This window comes from Manacus candei, unplaced genomic scaffold (assembly GCF_025592945.1).
Source record: "Manacus candei isolate 608988 ecotype Guabito, Panama unplaced genomic scaffold, ASM2559294v1 h1tg000003l, whole genome shotgun sequence".
Taxonomy (NCBI): Eukaryota; Metazoa; Chordata; class Aves; order Passeriformes; family Pipridae; genus Manacus; species Manacus candei.
Window position 1 is genome coordinate 8,365,193 of NW_026138051.1, and position 19,077 is coordinate 8,384,269.

Genomic DNA, 19,077 nt, shown 5'->3' on the forward strand with positions numbered 1-19,077 from the left:
ACTGTCTTCATGAATAAGAAATATCTTTATGGAAACTGGCAGTGCTTATTAGACCATATTGACTATGAACAGAGGGACAACAGATTAGACTGGACTGAAATAGCAATACAGATACAAGGCAGTACAGACACAGTGAATACAGAGACCTGAATATAGGCAAAAATGTGGTGGAAAGCAAATTACTAATAGATGAAAGGATGATTCAAGAAAAACAAAACAGGAGAAATTAGGCTCAAAAGAAAGCAAAAAGACTAGCAGGAGCCTTAATGGGAGTGGAGATGCTTTAAAGTGCTGTTGCATGTGACTTTCAAAAATAAATAATTCTTATTTTGCAAAGCAGAATGTGTTTTATGCACCAAGGAGATGACCGTAAAATGAGATATGCAGCAAAAACACGGTAGCCCTCCAAGCATTGCTGAAAACAGAAAACCCTATGCATTTTACAGCCTTAACATGGTGAATATAAGTTTGGTAGAAATGCATAAATGGCATTATAAGCAATGCTACTCACTTTGGAGGTGAATGTTAGCAAGCATGGTGGCTTGAAGATGATGCTGAACATTGAATGGAATCTCAAAATAAAAAATTTGGAATTAAAAAAGAAATTTGAAAAAGTAACATATATGCACCATGGCATCAGAAAATGACCATAAAATGCAAAAAGGTGATGGAGTGACATGGAACAAACCTTGGAGAAATATCGCATCCTTGCTGCATAAAGGCACCCAGGGAAAACCAAAGGCTGTTAAATATTCCAAACTCATTTGGAGGGTCAGGAGGATTCTGAGGGTCACGTGGTTCTTCAGTGCTGTCTTCCAAGTGCCATTCATAAGGGCTGAATCTGCTGACTAGGAAAAGAACTACGCTGACGCCAATGTAAGCAAAGACTATACACATCCAAATTTCATAAGCCAAAGGATCCAGGAAAGAGAATACGCCCGGTTTAGATTTCTGAGGCTTCTTGATCATGATGGAGATGCCCAGGCTCATAAAGGGTTTGGAAAAGTCTATGACTTCTTCTCGCACCAGTGTTATGGTGAGGGGGGCAACAGCTATATCTGCTCTCTGAAAAGGGAAAACAAACCCGAGTTAGCTACAAATCAGACACAAGAGAAGCACAATCTAGAATGTCAGGCTAATGAATCAGATTATAAATTGCAAGAGTGAGTGGAAACATTCTTTGCAGTCTATTTTGCAGTCACTGAAGTTAAGGACTACATGATATTAATAGACAACTATTAACAAGAAAAATTACGATCAAATCTGTGCAGTATTTCTATTAAGTTAAAGGGATGAATAAACACTACACAAAGTGGACAGTGAGATGGTAATTAAAACAATGTAATTTTCTAGTATTGGTCTGTATCTACCCATTTGTCTTGAAGACTTCGGGCAAATTATGTTTTCTATGTTTTAATTTTGTCTTTTCCATTCTTTCAGTAAGTTCTCTTGCCTTACTGATTATAGGATCTTTAAAATGAACCTATGAGAAGTAATAGTCACTGAATTTCAGCTGCATTTGGGTACTGCTACTTGTATACTCCTTTGAAACTCCACTGCAATAAAGGACAGAAGATAGTAAATAGTGGGGGATAGGAACCAGTCAGCCTACCCTTTCTGTGCTCACTGAAGGACAGTAACACAGATTTGTGAATCCCTGAGGAGTAAATAGCCTGGGTAATCTGAGAAGAATGCAAAGCAGTATTTTTCAGTCTCCTGTGTGCCCTCCTGTTATACAGGATTTGCCTCTGCAGCCCTGTAACACAGACCGTGCTCTGGGGCTGTGCCATCTGGAAGCACAATCGCATCTATTGCACCTGTCATTGACCAGCACATGGGATAGCCTGACCCAATACCCTTCCCTTCAATCAATACACCTTTGCTGGATTCCATGGTAGGGAATTTCAACATGTTTAACTGTATCTGTATGTCTATGCAAGAAAGATCCAAGTCATGCTGCTTAAATAACCTAGCAGGTGCCAGCACTTGCATCAGAGGGGAAGAGAATGTTTAAAAAAAAGAGCTTTTTTCATTTAAAAGTTACTGTTATGAGAGCCTACATACCTACATACATTTTTTGTGACCTATTTTAAACACTCTATAACTATTTGTGTTATACTTTCAAAGATGGCCTTTCATTGGTAATTATGAATTTCAGAAAGAAAAAATGATTCTTAGGGAAAGCTTAACTTACCAGGACCTAAACCACTGTGCACCTTTAAATCTGATTTTTTCCCCCATTATTAACTATGTATCTCTTTCTGGTGGAAAAATAAAGCCTGATTAAGTAGAAGTTTGAATACAAGTTATAGGAAACATTAAAAGGAAGTGATTAAAATCTGTGCCATAAAACAATTGAATATGCCTTCATGTAAATCTAATGGTGATGTACGTGACTATCATTAATGTCTGGTTTGCTCCTCTTCCTAGATAGTTGGTTTAGGTTTTCTTTTGAAGTTTAATAAGCAGAAATGGTGAAGGCTTCTGCTAAGGCTGATCTCAGCATCATGGGCTCTGTGCCCGCTGGTGCCTTGGCAGCACCGAGCAGCCGTGCCCGGGGCACTGGCTCGGGGTTTGCTGACCGAGGCTTTGGCAGCCCTGTCGGATGAGCACTGGCCCTCCCCACAATAAGCCCTCCCTCCACAGGGCACTGTCTGCACACACGACCTCAGCGTTTCCTCCAGCCACTCAGGAATGTCCCTCAGCAGTTTATCCTGGCATGTGCAACTACAAGGTATGTGCACAAATTCACTGCCTGGAATAATCAGATAAGCCATGCCTGTGCATGTAAGGAAGCCACTCGGAAACCATGGCCCTGGGTGCCTCCTCTGACAGCCCTGCTCAGCCCCTTTAGACAGTCATGTATACTGGGACACTGCCTTTCCCCTTGAGTGACCCTTTCCCCAAGGAGAAAACCCTCAGCTATGTGGTCACTTACTGCAAAAATCTAGCTTAATGTGGCTTGAATATAAAACCTGAAAATGCCTCGGGATGCCTGGGTGTTACTGGCTTTGCAGACGAATGTGTTCATCACCTAAGTGATGGAGAGACTGGGGGGGGACATGGATAGAGTGAGGTAAAAGAACTGGATGATGTTGGAACCTTTTCATTGAAGAATTCCCCCCAAACATATATTTGTCTTGTAGGTGCTGCTCGTTGAGCTACTGTTAAATATTAGAGCTACTGTCTGCAGTCAGTACGAGATGCACACAGAATATCAGTTTTAAATGCAGTCAGAGCCCACGGCTGGCTGGAAGACTGAGCACTTTGACCATGGCCACTGTACTTCGTGTTGAGCTAATGAGGTACTTACAAATTAATCCTTATTAGAGAAAGCTTAATGGATCGAGACCCCTGCAGAGACTTAGCAATGCCTCCATGTGAATTGAAGCTTAGGTGGGAGGCAGGTGTCTTACTGCCTGGCACTTCTGCACGTGGACTACCAGCCTTGGAACACCTTGTCAAGGAAGGAAAAGGCTGGTTCAGCTATAAGAGCATCTAGTTTCTGGAACGTTTTCCTGGACCTGGAGAAATTTAATTCTCCCAAAGTAACATTTTAATTGCCAAAGTAAACATGGTGGAGTTCTTCCTAAGTGCTGATGCAGCATGCAATAAAGTCTGTATCTCCTTCATGCCCAGCTGAGTTCATGTAGGATGTTCCTGTGGGACTTTGGGGGAATGAAGATGATGCTGTGCTGAAGCACAGACAAATCACTTTTTAAAGGTCTCAATTGCTACCATGTCGTCATTCATATCATACAGTACAGATTTTCATTGTAAATACTTTCAAATTGCATTTCAATATTACAAGGGATACAAACATTTATCTTTCTGATACATTTCAGTCTCCCTCTTTTCCTATTGTTCCTACCAAAGGTGTTCACTATATTGGAAACACCAGCAAATACCCTCATCCCTAAATGAACATGGCAGTAATTGGTTTCTGCAGAGGGAACAAGCATCAGTTCACATGCAGGGTCTTGGGAAACCATCAACAACCAGAGCACTGAGGGTGGACTAGCTACAATCCAGTGCCCAAGCCTGGTTGCCCACCACTTCCCTGAATATTAGTTGCATCAGGGAGGTTAAAAACCAGTTTGCAGTTTGCTTATTTATTTAGAGATACAGTATGTGAAATGGAGAGCTTATGGAGAGCTCTCCATTAATAACTGCAGCACTCTTGAGAATTTCCCTCCCTGTTATGGCTGCAGATAAGCAGAACCCATACAAATTGAGCTCGATAAAAAAGAACACAACCACAAACATGTCCCTCTCTGTGCAGAACTGGAGGGGGTTTAAGAACCTCAACAACTAAGCTTTGCTAATCACTCATGACTAATGGCGTTTCAAACATCATCTTCACTGCATTTGAGCTGGGCGAGAAATGTCATGGATTCCTCTGAGGCTTGTTCTGTCTTTGCCTACTAGTGTGGGAGGGATGGATTTAGAGAGGACATGCAGCACAGAGGCGCTGCCCACTCTGCTCAAAGCTGACCCCAGGGAGCTGCAAACCTCAAGGCTCTTATGGGGAAGGAGAAAAAATAGCAAATGGAAATCCCCTTCTATGTGGAAAAGAAAAAAGATAAGATGTTCCACCTCTGTAATCCAAAAGGAGGGATGGAATTCTTCTGCTTACAGATGACTCTCCCTAACTTCAAAGCTATGCACTAGAGACAGCAAGAGACACAGGCTATGCTCCTGCCTGCACGTGCTTGGGGTCATTCCTGCCCGCAGAACTGAACAACTCCTTTGCTCGGGTGTCAATTTGCAAGAAGTGGGTCTGAGCTACAGTCACTTTGCAAGACCTTTGTGTGATGGCAAGCAAGGCAGCACTCTGTGTGCAGACTGAAGCAAAGAGACACTGTCTGACTTCCACTGGCAGCCAAACATCTGGGCACCCCAAAAGTGCTGAATACAGGCACACTGAGGCATCAGAAGAGACTGTGCTGGAATGGTGACTGACTCTGAGCATGTTTTAAGACTTCTCACTGCAGTCTGAGGTTTCCAGGTATGAGAAAAGAGTGTCAGACAGAGCAACACATCACTTGTGGTATTTGCTGGCAAAAGCTAACTTTGTAAAGACAGGCCAGTATCCCCAAGGATATTTGGGGTGTGTTGAGAGGCCAGGTCATGGGGGCAATGTGCTTTTAACACACTAGCTCACACTTATTTAAAACCAACAGCTGATATCTGACTAGGGACATGCTGTGCATTGAAATCTTAATGTGTACTAGCTGAGCAGTGTAAAAAGGTATTAAGGTGTTAAAAGGGCAGTTGGCCTTGTCTGCTGCAGTTTGTCAATGTTAAGCCCATTTGTGCTTTATGTGGATGCCCACAGCTCTTTCTGACACACTACTGCCACACGTAGACGGAGACATAAAGGGTACATCTGCTTCTGGAGCTGTGGGCATGTGTGCTTCCTGTGTCTGTGCTGAGACCCAGGTCAGCCAGAGTCTGGGGCCACAGCAGTGTGGCTCTGTGCCAGGGCTGCGATCCTGTCCCCTTGTGTGGCAGTGCCACCATGGCAGAAACCAGGGGTGAGGAGGGAATGGCAAGCTTCACCCACCCACTCATGGCACAGTCAGGCTCTGCCACGGACTAAGAGCACATGGGACATTTTGATGAGAACTAGGAATTGAGTTAGTCTTCCTCTCTCCTACAATTCAAAGGCTGTAGATGCCATCTGCAGCATTTCTTTAACTGCTGGGAGAGCCTTAGAGGCCAGCACCACATGAAGCTGGTCAGTCTACTAAAGGCAGGGAGATGTGTTGGTGGTCTCATTCTGACAAACTGCTGCATTCTGGAGACTGCCTGTCCTTTACATCCCTGCTTCATTCCTTTGTGCTATTTTACATACTGAAAGGTTTTTACAAAGACCTTTTTAACCTGAGAAGAGTTTTAAAGGCTGTAAGGTCTGGCTGCTCTTTTCATTCCCAAAGCATTTGTAGTTACAATTAAGATCTGTGTTAAACCTCCTGTCAATTAGCCTCAGCGCTGTGAAAAGCATCAGGGCCGGAGAGGGACGGCTTTCCCTGGCTGAACAGGGAAGGAAGAACAGCAGCCTGCTTTAAAAGGGAAAGAAGAAATAAAAGCCTACAGAAAGAGGCTGACCCCACAGAAGAGAAAAGACGACTGTCTAGTGCTCAGCAGCTGGTGGGTACAAAGCCCCGAGCACTGGCCTCATGGGGCCGTGCTGAGGGAGGTGCTGCTGCTCCACGGCCCCAGCTGAGGGCACATCCTCAGCCCGTGGGTTACTGGAGGACAGCACTTGCCCTGCTGGATTGCTCTGCTGTTTAGATTTAAATAGTGATTCAGTCTCCTGGTCTGAGAATGATTTAGCTACTTTCCCTCATCTGAAATGTCCAGGAAAAAAAAAGCTCTATCTATTTTCTATTTTTATTCTGTCAAAAGTTTCCACTATGCTTTAGAAATTGCTCTTAGTTTAAAACAATAATAGTGCCCGAATTGGTAGTTTTTTTTCTGATAGGATGAAGCCTTATTTTGACACCATCAGAATGAAAGAGCAAAATTAAGGTTTTTTTCCAACCTGAATTGACACTTTTTGAGTTACAAAAAATCAGATAAATTTCATTTTACATCAAATTTCATTATCATTATTAATTATTATTACTACTACCATTACTACTCCTACTACTATCACCAACATTTAAAAATTGCTAAAAAACCACAAAGCCCTGTTAGCTCCTCTCTAACAAGACTTCTGGCTTCTCCTGCCTGAAGCAAGGGAGTTTGGGAATATCTGCTCAGGCAGAACTCTCTGCCTCCAGGGCTCCCATCCCTCTGTAACCAGGTGCATTGGTACAGGCCCTTGCAAAGCTGCAAGGAAAGGCCCAAGAGGGGGAGCTGAGATTGTCCTTGACTTTGGAGACCCTACGGCACAGCAGACTTTTACGCCTCCAACCAGTGACGTGATAGGAGAAAGCAGAGGGAGAATTTCTAATGGGAAGTATTTTAGTGGGTAAACGGCAATGTGTAACTCCCAGGACTGCTCCAGTTAGCCTAGTTAATGCTGACCTCTGGCTAGTCTTACCCTGGAGTCAGGGCTGTGCTGGGCAGCCTCAGGACCTGCAGCACAGTGACACAGCACCCCTGTTGCTCTGGGTACAGCTCAGTGCAGTCTGAGCCCCCTCCCATCCCACCCATCCCTCTGCTCCTTGACATTTAGAGCTCTCCAAGCAGTGGTCTGGAGGCTGCATATTCTCTCCTGGCTCTGTGCTGCGTTCCACAGGAAGCAAGAGCGACAGTAACAATGAACTGGTACAAACCAAACATTAAATATAGTTAATTAGGGTTTTGACATTAAAATGACAAGCCATTCACTTCCTATGACTGTCCTAAGAGCAATTTTAGGAAAGAGTCATATGCATGGGGCTAAGCAAAAAAGGGCACAGTATTCAAAAAGGCCCAGCAGTGCCAGGTGGTGGTGAGGAGGCTGTTGGGTCAGGAATACACTGTATTTGACAAATGACTAGTCCCTGTTTATTACGTGAGACAAATGCAATCTAAAGGATTGTGTTTCTGCCACAACTCAGCTCAGCTGCTGGATAACTGGTACCAAAACCAATCAGGACCCTTTTATCCCCCCAAGTCTGTCTTCCATACATGCTAATAAAGATACTTAAAATCTAATCTCCTTCTTGTCTTCCCAAAATGGAATCCAGAGGAGCCAAATTTGACAGTCATTTTGCCGACAAGGCTCACAAGGGCATTAGAGTGAGGTACAGTTTTAGTTCCCTAATAGAGTTTTAAGCCCCTGAGAGATAAAGGAAAGTCAGTACGTAAATGAGGCGTTTGCTCCAAATAATTAGCACTTCTAGAGCATTTCTCATCTTCAAAGGGCTTAGTGCACGTTTTCGTGAGTGTGGTACACAGCCCCCTCTCAACAGATGGAGGAAGAGGCCAAGGGTATTTCATGATGTTTGCAAATAGAGCTGGGAAAAGGTCTGGAGGGCTGGTGAGGTTTGCACTCAGAGTTCATGGGCTGTTTCCTCTGCTCACAGAAATCCAGGTGGATTTCCATGGAGCTTGCCAGTCAGTTCAGCTTGGCAGGCCAGGGAGCTGGCTCAGCAGAGCAGGGCTGTAGGAATTAACCTGGGCCTGCACTCAAACCTCACGGGACGACTCTGACCTTTGAATAATTGAGCACTGCAGCGAAGAGGCTTCAGTAACAGAGCTCACAGCTTGCACACAGGAACTGTTGGGGGTCAGGGAGGAAAACATTCCTCAATTTTTCATTAACAAGAAAATACAGATGCAAACTGTGCTCAGAATACAAAGGGACAGACCTTTTTGCAGGGGAAAATGAGCATGGTGGGGTGGGTTTGGGGTTGTTTTAAACTATGGTCTGTGGTGCCTGCAGGGCTGGTCTTGCTGGTGTGGAAAGGTCACAAGTATGGTTGGTCACAGGGACATGGACAAGGCTAAGTTTGATGCTAAGGAGGCAGAGCTCTCTGAGCAAGGCTCATCCCGAGGGGTTGTGGAAAAGGCAGCTGCAGCCAACTTCTTTATGACAGAATTGTTTGGGTTGGAAGGGACCTCTGAAGATTATCTAGGCCAACCTCCCTGCAATGAGCAGGGATATTTTCCATGAGATCAGGTTGCTCAGAGCCCTGTCCAGCCTGACCTTGAATGTTTCGAAGGATGGGGCATCCACTGCCTCCCTGTGCCAGCTCCTTGGTACCCTCACACAGTAAAGAATTTCTTCCTAATATCTTATCTGAATCTACCCTCTTTCAGTCTAAAGGCATTGCTTACTGTCCTATCACTACACACTCCTGTAAAAAGTCCCTCTCCAGCTCTCTTGTAGCCCCTTTAGGTATGGGAAGGTGCTCTAAACTCTCCCTGGAGCCTTTACTTCTCCAGGTTGAACAGTCTCAATTCTCTCAGTCTTTTCTCATAGGAGAGGTGCTCCACCCCTCTGAGCATTTTTGTGGCCCTTTATCCTGATGGATCTTACATAGCACAGCAGCTGCACAGGCTCATCTTACTCGGCTCAAGTCCCAGCAGAAGTTACCCACACCACACCTTTCCTCCTCTAGTGCAGACAGTCCCTGTGCCTGACTGTTAGCAGCAAGTTCAGGTTCTCTTCTGCCTTGCTTTTTGCCTATGGTATGATTATTTTTTTAAGTGAATAAACTGCTTGTCACTCGAAAATAGATCAAAAGGACCCAATTACAGCTGATATTCTTGATATTTCTTGAACCACACACAGAGAAACTGAGGGTTTAGATTTCCAGTGCAACGTAATTTGCTCAGAACTAAATGAAACCTTTGCTTCAGAGGTTCTCAATGGACTTGTGTTCTCTAACAGAGCCAACATCAGTTTCCCAAGTTGCATAACTGAGGCATGGGGAGTTCAGAAGGTTTGCTTAACGTCAAACCTCAATGCAACAGGGAAGCAAAGATGTAATCCAGGGGTCCAGCCCCCTGTTTACTTTCTCATCAGTACATTTCCCTTCCTGCCATAATATGATACCACAAAAACATTTTTATTTTTATAAAATATTTTGAGGTTGAAGAGACTACCACATATATAATAAGGCATCAGAACTGACTGCTCCAGAGTAAGAAAACTTCTGCAAATTTAGTAATTATTTTAAGAAGACTGATTCATTTGAAAAGAATTATCTCACCAAACATTTTGCAAGAATGATGATGTATTATCCCAAGGAAATTTTGAGGTGACTTTTAGAAATTACACTCAGCCATGGAACAAAAGGAAGCAATTGAAATATTCGCTTCTGCTCAGATATTTTTAATAGAGGAAAGCTTGTTAAAAATAAACTGTAAAAAAGATTTGGGCGGAATCACAAATCATCTCATTAGCATTTGGGGCAAAAAAAAAAAAGCAAAGATGAAATATCAGCTTGAAAAGTCTTTTCTGCAGAGCCAATTTTCTCCCCCTTCCATCTGGTTTATCTGTATTCCAAAATTCTCATTTTCAAAGAAGTTTCTAAAATGGCAATTCCGGACTGTTTTTGTTCTTACTAAACAAAGCAATGTACACCCAATATAGAAATATAAAGAAGAATGCAATGAATTAGGCTTTTTTTTTTTTTGTCTGCCAGTTGATTTTTAAAACCATATCAAGGGTTTAAAAAGAAAAAAGATAAAAACAACCTTGGGGCTAACTGAGTCTTTAGTCTCTGGTCAAACACAAACCAGCATCAGTGACTCAACGAGGACCAGAATCACAGATGAGACCTTTAATGGGAGGGACACCCTCCCAGCACTTAAGAGACTGATACAGAAAAAGGAGATGTGGCAAATGAAGCAGCAGCATATGAAGGGCAAACTGGAAATTCTGCTTTAAACAAGAATTTGAAATTTGCCCAATGCTACTTCTCAACATTTTGTGGACTCTGATTTGGAGAACAGCAGTAAAAAAGTGACACTTTCCTGCAATGAAACAATTAGAAAAGTAGACTATTAAAAGAAATTTCTACAAAGAAATATCTAGAATTTTAAAGGTAGTATTCAAACAGATGATCTTTATTTTGCAGTTTATTAACTTTGAGCATAACTTTTTATAAAGAACAGTAAAATGAAGGTTAAGAGAAACTTACCCCATAGACCAGTTCACCCACCATGCCATTCCATATTTTAGTCTCAGGGTCCCTAGCTCCATATTTCCCATCTCCAACAATTGACAGTTTGTATTTTATTCCAACATGTTTTGCTATTTCAGAAGCTAAGTCTACACAATATCCTTCATATCTCTCATTCCCTTCTAGTTGTTCATGGTTTTTCTTATACATTACATATGGTGATTCCTTTGAAACAAAAGTAAAGATCAAAAGTCTATGAATGTAAAATACAGCTGTAAACCACACAAAATGAGAGTTGTTATTATCCTTTATATTACTGGCTAGTATTTACAATATTTCCTGCTTTGGTACAGAAATTAGAAAGACAGACTTCTGCAGTTTAAAAATCTTTGGCTGATCCTACAGCCACACATACTGTTGACTGCATTCCTAGTACAGACCCACTGAAGACAGCAGGATTTTTAAACAAAGTTACACTTCTGTTTGCAGGCCTGATTAGGCAGTCAAATAGCATCACTGCAGTAATAATTCAGGTTTTAAGGACTGACATACCCAACACCTGTACCACCAACATCATTTCCTAAGGCCCCAGTGATCTAGAATGGGGCTCTGATAGAGGTATTTCCAAAGTAGCCTAAGGGAATCTAGGCTAAAATCCTCAGCAGAATTTTTTGTCACTGAATTCCCTTAGCCTTCTTGGGAAATTCTAGCTGAAATGCTGGTTACATCTTGCTAAATCCATAGGAGTATAAAATACAATGCTTCAGGAAATAGCATAAAATTGGCTCATGCTTAGCAGAACTGTAACAGGCACAAAAGTCACAATGAATACTGTACAGAGCAGGTCTGTAGAGGCGTTGGGAGGTGCTGCTGCTCGTGAGACACGGGAAGAGCTTTGCTCCTTTGGAATTGCACAGGTATAGGCTGCTTTTCACACAGTGCTAGAGCAGTTCCAGTTCTCTACAGGCTTCATTGTGCCACCCTTACTCAGTCCACAGGGGTTGCGTTTACAGGAGCTGTACCTGAGTGAGGGGTGCAAGATTTGACCCTACAGCAGGAAGGCCAGATCCTGTGGTCATTTATATACATGCACAATAACTTCACTTACATGAGGCATTTAATTGAGTTCAAGTGTCTGAGAAGCAGCAAAACACAATGGTGAGCTCAGTGAGCTCCTCCAGTGAGCAAACTTACTGATAAGTTTGCAGGGTCAAGCCCTCAGAACATCTCTGGGAGATACTGAACTTTCCAGTCACTTGAAGTCACACAGTATTTAACATCTGCCTCCTGGCGAGGTGTCTAACACACCTCAGGAGCCACGTGTCTTGTTTCCTAAACACAAACACACTAAGAACATAAAACTTACCAAGATGGTAGTGACTACTATAGTTCTGTTCTCCACAGATGAGCTGTCATTAGAGGGGAGCTGATCTAATGCTGGCACAAATCTTTCATATTCATTCCAATAACCAGCCTATAAAAATGGAGATTGTTATCTCATTACACACCTTTAGAAGGACTCTGGTACCTGAACTTATAAAAGAAACTGTCAAAACATATGGGTTTGTAACATTTCTCACATTTCTGTTTCTGTCATTAAGGGACCACATTAGCTTTAAGTTAATTTCCTTAAAGAAACAATGTTCTCAATCCCAAGAACAAATAAGCACAAGCCAAATCAAAGTGAAAATACATATTAAATTCCCCTATCTCAATCAACATCATCGTGGTGCCTGTGGAATAAATTCCCATGTTTCCACAGCATAAGAATATACTACAGGCAAGAAAATAAACTGCACAGCATTCTGAATGAAGTTCTCTGATTTTGTAATTTTTATCCATATTCTGCTGCAGTTTGGCCAGTGAATACAGCCCATGCAGACCTTCCTGAGCTGGCCTGAGAGCAGATGCAGACATTGTCAGCAATGCAGGCACAGCAGCTTTATCTTCAGTACAGGATACAAACCCCTTTGTGAGGTGACTGTTTATCAGCTGGCTAGAGCTGACCTTCGTGGTGCTGTGGCTACACCACTAGGCTATCACACTAGTTTTTATATTTCTGCACAACACAGAAGTAACACTGTTGGCTGCACTGTACACCTACATGAGTGCCTGGGCCATGTCCACAGGCTTTTTGTGATCAAACATGTGCAGAAGTGTTTAAGGAGTCTCAGTGGTGACCAAGCAGGTTAGGTACCTATCTCCAGGTGAAATCAGGGGGATTTAAGAGACTCAGCTATGCAGACTTCTCTCTCAGTACTTCTGTGACCCTATCTACCTAATTATATTTGAAAATCTGCCTTAAACATCTTTTATAACACAGAACTAGGCGATTATCCCACTTAGGATCTATTATTTAGGAGATAAGAGAATGAGTAGGAAATTCTAACTAAAATCAAACTTATTTGGTTTCACTGGTTCCAGCTTCACTATGGCTCTAAAGCACTATATGGTTAGGGAAGGAAAGACTGAAAAAATTTAGAAGAGAAAGCTAAGCACAGGAGCATGACACAGGTATTATGCTTGGCAGTGGAAAACCTTCAGAAGGGTTTTAAAGGAAGAAGTTGTGCCTGAAGTTGACACGGAAACCAATGAAGACATTAAGCAAGGTGAGTGGTTTAGTCCAGGAACTGAATAGAGAAGGTTCCTGGGACAGGGAAGACAACAGAGAAGGTGGGGATTTCTCAGGGCCCCGTTATTACACTACCTCTATGGTATTTTTGTTTCATTAGTTTCTGGTGAAGGTGTGAAATCTGGATGCATATCTTGAAACTCACCTTCCGTGACCCACCAGCTTTCATTTCATACACATCAATGGTGTAATTCATTCTCCGCCCATAGGTGTCGAACTGGATGTTCCCTGTCATTCCTTGTACTTGCACCTTAAGGGAAAAAACAGGAAAAACACTTTAATAAAAGATTCACTTTATCTTTTCGTTCTGTTCTATTTTGCAGGAACCCACTAGCTCTAGCCAAATTTTTATCTATGTAAGAGCCTGGTAGTGCTTTTGAAACAGCCAGTTATATTCTTCAAAACAAAACCAATCCAAATTCTCTCAGTTCCAGCTGTACATATTTGTTAGTTAGTACTCAGCTGGTGACTCACTGCCGCAGAGTGAGCTGCATTTAAGTGAAATTAGCCCTGCAGGTATGTTAAATGTAAGAAAGACTGATTCTGCCACGCTTGGTCATGCTGGGCTCACTGGTACAGCACGGAGCACCAGCGAGGCACGAGCAACAATTCAGTGCCATTAAACCCCTCACAACATGGTACAGAGCGATCTGCAGTGTGGACCAGACTGACACAGCACATTCCAGGAAGTGCTTTATTTTAAGATCGGTCCCAGTGCAGGAGAAAGGAATGAATGTCTTCTCTGAATGAGCACAGACAATTGCCTCTACTGCTTATGGAGTTTTGGTCTCGGTCGGGATGGATGGGTGTGCAGACGGTAAGTCATTAGCGTTGCCTACTCACATGAATCATCCAAAGGGGAAGTATAAAGTACCTCATTTCAAAGAAAAAGTCTTTCTTATTTCCCTGTATTAAAGGATGAGGTATTTTCACTCACATCACTTAGCAACACTGACAAGCTGTCATCTCAGGCAGAAGAGGTAACAGTCTCAAACTTCAGGAGGGGTAAATTAGCTTTAATATTTAGCAAAAACTGTGGAAGTTCCAGGAAGAAGTGATGTTAGACTAGTCAAAGGCAAACTGTTCAGGGCTGGTGACTGATCTGCTGTTCACACTTTAGAGATGGTCGACAAGGATACATAAAATAACCAAAATTCCACAGACCCCAAATTATCCAGTGAGCCAAATTCGTACTGACATATGAGTAAATGGATTTGAACCTTTCTTAAAATAGTTTATATCATTACAGGGGGCTGGAAGAAAATGTGAGTCATTCACCTCCAGAAAGCTAGAGAGATGAAATGGACTTTGAAAACCAAATTTGACCCTAAGAGGTCTTATCAACTGTGGACTGAGCAAATGTATTTGTAGGGTAGTTGACACATAAGTTGCATCCAGATGTGAGTTGCTGTGCCTGCTTTTGGCTCCTGCTGGAAGCTGTCTGGCTACCTTAGCACAGCAGTGACTGTGTGTCCCAGCAAAGCTTGTTAGACCAGCTTCATCCTGATGTGCGTTGAGACATGAGCTTCGTGCACTGGACACCTCTGGACTTCAAATTTAATTTGTTTCTATCTTTGGTGTGAAAACTCAGCACTTTGCAAAACCTGGCTGCACCGAGGCAGGAAGGCTCACCAGGACTGAAACTCTTCTGGTAGCAGCATGTGGAGGCAATCACAAACACAGTGACTATTCATAAGTGTCCAGATCTGCTCAGGCAAACTGCCACTGACCTCATGTCTTAGAACCAGCTTCAGAAGCAAAGACATGCACAGTTTTCAAGGCTGTAGGGAAGAAGATTCAAGTAATGCCTATTTCTCTTTGGCCAGCAGGATGACGATAGTGTGGTACTGAACCTTCTGCTGGCAGGGGATGGATATTTCAAGGATATCTCAGAAAAAAATATTCTTATCTGAGTTGATGCTACAGAGTAGAGAGGAAACATTATTAAATCAGAGTTGGGTTGGTTTTTTTTCCCCTGAAGCAAAGATTCAAGATCATTGTCTGAACAGAAGGAGAGACGGTGATGGAACAGGATGGGGACTGGAAGGCAGTGTGGGATGATCTTGGGTAGCTATTGTTGGAGGTGTATATAAAACTCACTTGCATGACTTTGGATAGCTAAAACAATATAAGACAACAGGCCAAAAGTTAAAATTTCTGCATTTTTTGCCAAATCATGAGTTTAGCTTTTTATAATAGTTTTTAATATTTTTTTTTTAAAAAAATTCTCCTAAATAAGGGAGTGTCCTGTAGAAGTGTTAGTTTTCTCTACTGACATGAATACTTCATACCTCATTCAGAGGAGTTTTATGTTTTGCTTGTAATTAAGTTCAAATGGACAGTACCAATTCTTTAACTATTGTGAAGGTTGAATTTAGTTATTTCTTTTCAAAAGTATGCAATACTACATTAGTGAATGTGCAGTTAGGAAGTGACAAAATGGTATAAAAAAGAGCTCTGGCTCTTTTTATGTGAGACTGAACCATCTCTCTCACTCCTAAGAGCAATATAATCTGATTACAACTGTCCACAATTCATTATAACCTCCTGATAGAATCCTTAACAATTTGGTAACTGAGAAAAAGCAGTAATTAAGCCAAGTGTATGAAGGTTGACCTAGGATTTGTTTACACATAACATGGGCTTAATTCTGATCTCACTCACTCCAGCTCTATGTCTGCATTAATATAATCAATTCTAACAGGTTTATTTGAGAGTTATTTGAGCCAGATCAAAAGCAGAGTTTTTGTTTCTTGTATCCACAAAAACATTATTCAATTTTTTTCATTGTCACTAGCTTTAACACAAATAGCAGCATAAGAAGAGTGAAAAATCAACAAAATTAGAGACGTAAGTGAGGTAGGATCCTATATTATTACTCGTGTCAGGGTTAAAAAATTGGCCATGCAGCAGGTAATCTGTTTGAGTGTTATGCCAGGAATCAGAACTGGTTGGAGGCTAAACTGTGTCAAGGTTCAGGCTGGTGCTGAAATCCAGCAGTACTGCTGTGACCAACAACAATTCTTCCACTGCTTTAAACCAATCTGAGTTGACTTTTTACTGTCAAATTAACAAAACTGCACACTTGTGTTTAAATTCATAAATATACGTATTCCTGCAGGATTTACAATACACATGCTGTAGACCCAGTCTAGTTCTCTTAGTTAGATTTGCAGGCCCATCCTGACTTTAGAAACCCCCAATACACGTTTGACTGCAAAAAGCTCATGCTCACTCTCAGGGGAAGCTGGGGTGTGACGGGGGATCTGAGGGACTGTGGGTGCTCTGGTGTGAACAACCAGGCAGCTGCTGCACTGGTACTAGAGGGAAGAGATTGTGGCTGAAGCTTTGAGCGCTAGTTTGTTATGCCTTGCTCTCCATTGAATACATTTTATCCGCCCTTCGGAGCTTGCAATTAAGTTTGTTTTCACTTTCTTTCTTTTTTCCCCCTGAGGAGCTGCAGCTGTTTGTGTGAGGGCAGGAGCTCTGTGTACACGGAGCAGGACACAAGCGCGGTCCCAGCAGAATTGCTGCTGCTGTGGGACACACCCATTCATCAGCCAGCACACTCGCCCTTACCATCTTCAGCGCTCTTTCTATATCAATTCCTTGGCTCCATGGTACTGCAGGGTTAGCCAGGCAGTCTCCAGCACTGCCTCTCCTGGAGACATCCACACGCTGTCTTCGGAGGTAACGGAAAGCCTCTGCTATGACCAGGACTGCATCGTGGGTCAGTGCAGATGTGTACTGCAATCGGGGCAAAGAGAAGATGGTGACAAACTGCAGTCTTAGAATTGCCCCACGTGTGTCAGGTGAAGTCCTTCTCTTTGTTAGAACACTCTTACAAGAATCATGCTTGCCAAGCCATTTGCTTGCTCTCTGTCTTTCAGCTGGTGATTTGTTAGTTTAAAAATTCAACTTATTTCAATTAACAAATTAAAAACATTCTCATTTTGTATAGCATATATAGCAGCAAAATAACAAAACCAGGTTACAGTTGCACAAAATTTCAATTTAATTGGAAACCTCATCTAAATGAGGTTAGTACAAAAGTCTGCAGTTTCATGCTGGACCATACTGCTACCAAAGAAAAGCTCATATGTGGGTTTTTGCTTGGAGTAATTTTTTTTTGTTTTTAACAAGACTGCCAAGACAGCTTTGAACTGAAGTTAACATAAATCACTTCTGCTAGGATCACAATTCTGATTAGGTAGCATCTGTGGCAAGAAACAGATCAGATTAGTTTTCTTAGAAAACAGCTATACAGGCAAGCAATCACAAAATACACTTTAGGCATTACATCTCTTCAGTAATTTCCCACCTGCCTTCCCTTCCTCCATGGCAAATCTGCAGAGGGTGGGAAACTGCGTGTAGCAGCAGCTCTTGAACAAAACTCCCAGACAACTTAACTTACTTGTTCATGTTGCTGTCAACTTCATCCACTGCTTGTCACATATATCTGGTGACACCCCCTGGTGCTATAAATTTAGTATCTCCTAGGAAATGTTATGGAAGTGGGGTTTTTTTCACATTTTTTCCACATTTATGTGTTTGTCTGAAAGTTTGTCCCTCCTGGACTTTGCATGTGACATCTCTGGCTTTCACTGGCATTACACCTCTAACTTCAGGGTCTGTGTAGAGGAGACCCTGTCAGCACACACCTACTGGGAGCAATCAAATGTGTTCAGTGTGTAAGACCAGATTTCAACCCCCTTGTAACTGACCCTTCATATTTCCACAGCGTTTGTAAGAGGATGCAGAGGAAAAAAGAAGAATGTAAGAGGGATCTGCATGTACTGGTGCTCCTGCCCTTCTTTTGGCAGCCTGTGGTACCACAGAGACCCTGCCTCCCAAGGAACCTGATGCTGGAGTTCGTGCCAGAAGACGTGCTGCCCATGCACGAGTTAGGGCAAAATCCAAGTTTCAACTGCTTGTTCCAATTCTCTCTTTGTGGATAAGATTTATTATATTCAGAAGAAGTTAATTCTATCCTGTAGGGCAGGATAGCACAACTGAAGGTCTGCATTTCTTAAAACTGTGTGTTATCCTTCAGTTTGACAGAAGCCCTTATGAATTCTGCACACAGTGAGGCGTCTGCATGTGCAGATCAAGAGAATTCTGTCTGATAAAAAAGAGTGCAAAGGTAGGGCTGTGAAAAACGTTATACAGCAGACATTCTTACTGACCTTTAAACAACAGCAGTTTATAAACTCTCACTGGGTGTGTGTGGTGGTTCCTCCTCTGCCTGTAAAGGCACAGGCATTCCCTGATCATGCCCACCTGCACCTCTCCCTGTAGTGCTTTGCAACGATCACTCTCTCCTCTTTTAGAAAGTTAACAAAGGTTATACGTCACAATCCACGCAACAATACGGAACCAGACAGTATTTTTAAGGTATTTGTTCTTGTATTAAAAAAAAAATCTTGTAATAGCTGTCCAATCTAGCACTACATAAAACTTACACACTGATAATTTTTTCAGCAGACTGCGTCAATTGTCAGTAACCTTAATGCAGTCCCTTCCAAGTCATGCCAAGAGAGCTATCTAATTTTCTACTTTATTTGAATTCTACTTATAAATGCATGAGCATGCAAAGAGAAAAAAGAGAGAAAGAAGGGAAAGGCTGATAAAATACAGAATAAATTAAACATCGGGGCTTTAATCTCTAGGCAATTTTATTTCCTAATCAAAAATACTGTACATCAATTTTTAAGTATGCTTTTTGTCTGATTGACAAATACTGTGCACATTTCTATAATGAGCGATACATTTATGCAAAGGTAATGTAATCTTTGTGTTTGTACCATATACTTAAGAATCTTTGTTAAGGAGGAAGAATAATTATTCCCTCAAGGTAAATTGCTTTCAAGTGGAATA

At 42.1% G+C, this 19,077-nt stretch overlaps 1 protein-coding gene across 12 annotated transcripts in view; it reads right to left on the reverse strand.

The window, feature by feature from the left end:
• Positions 1 to 19,077, reverse strand: part of GRIA3 (glutamate ionotropic receptor AMPA type subunit 3) — a 415,135-nt gene that overhangs the window by 43,759 nt on the left and 352,299 nt on the right. For 10 of the 12 annotated variants that reach the window (XR_007904686.1, XM_051788539.1, XM_051788568.1 and 7 more), the window contains 5 exons: positions 16,780 to 16,947; positions 13,346 to 13,450; positions 11,935 to 12,042; positions 10,587 to 10,793; positions 689 to 1,065 (listed from right to left, as the gene is read on the reverse strand). Coding sequence is in view for 11 of the 12 variants with exons in the window: in XM_051788539.1 (XP_051644499.1) it covers positions 689 to 1,065; positions 10,587 to 10,793; positions 11,935 to 12,042; positions 13,346 to 13,450; positions 16,780 to 16,947 (965 nt within the window). In the remaining variant the exon portion in view is untranslated. Of the gene's footprint in view, positions 1 to 688; positions 1,066 to 10,586; positions 10,794 to 11,296; positions 11,591 to 11,934; positions 12,043 to 13,345; positions 13,451 to 16,779; positions 16,948 to 19,077 lie in introns of those variants that run through there. The other 2 variants (XM_051788578.1, XM_051788615.1) reach the window with 2 other exon arrangements.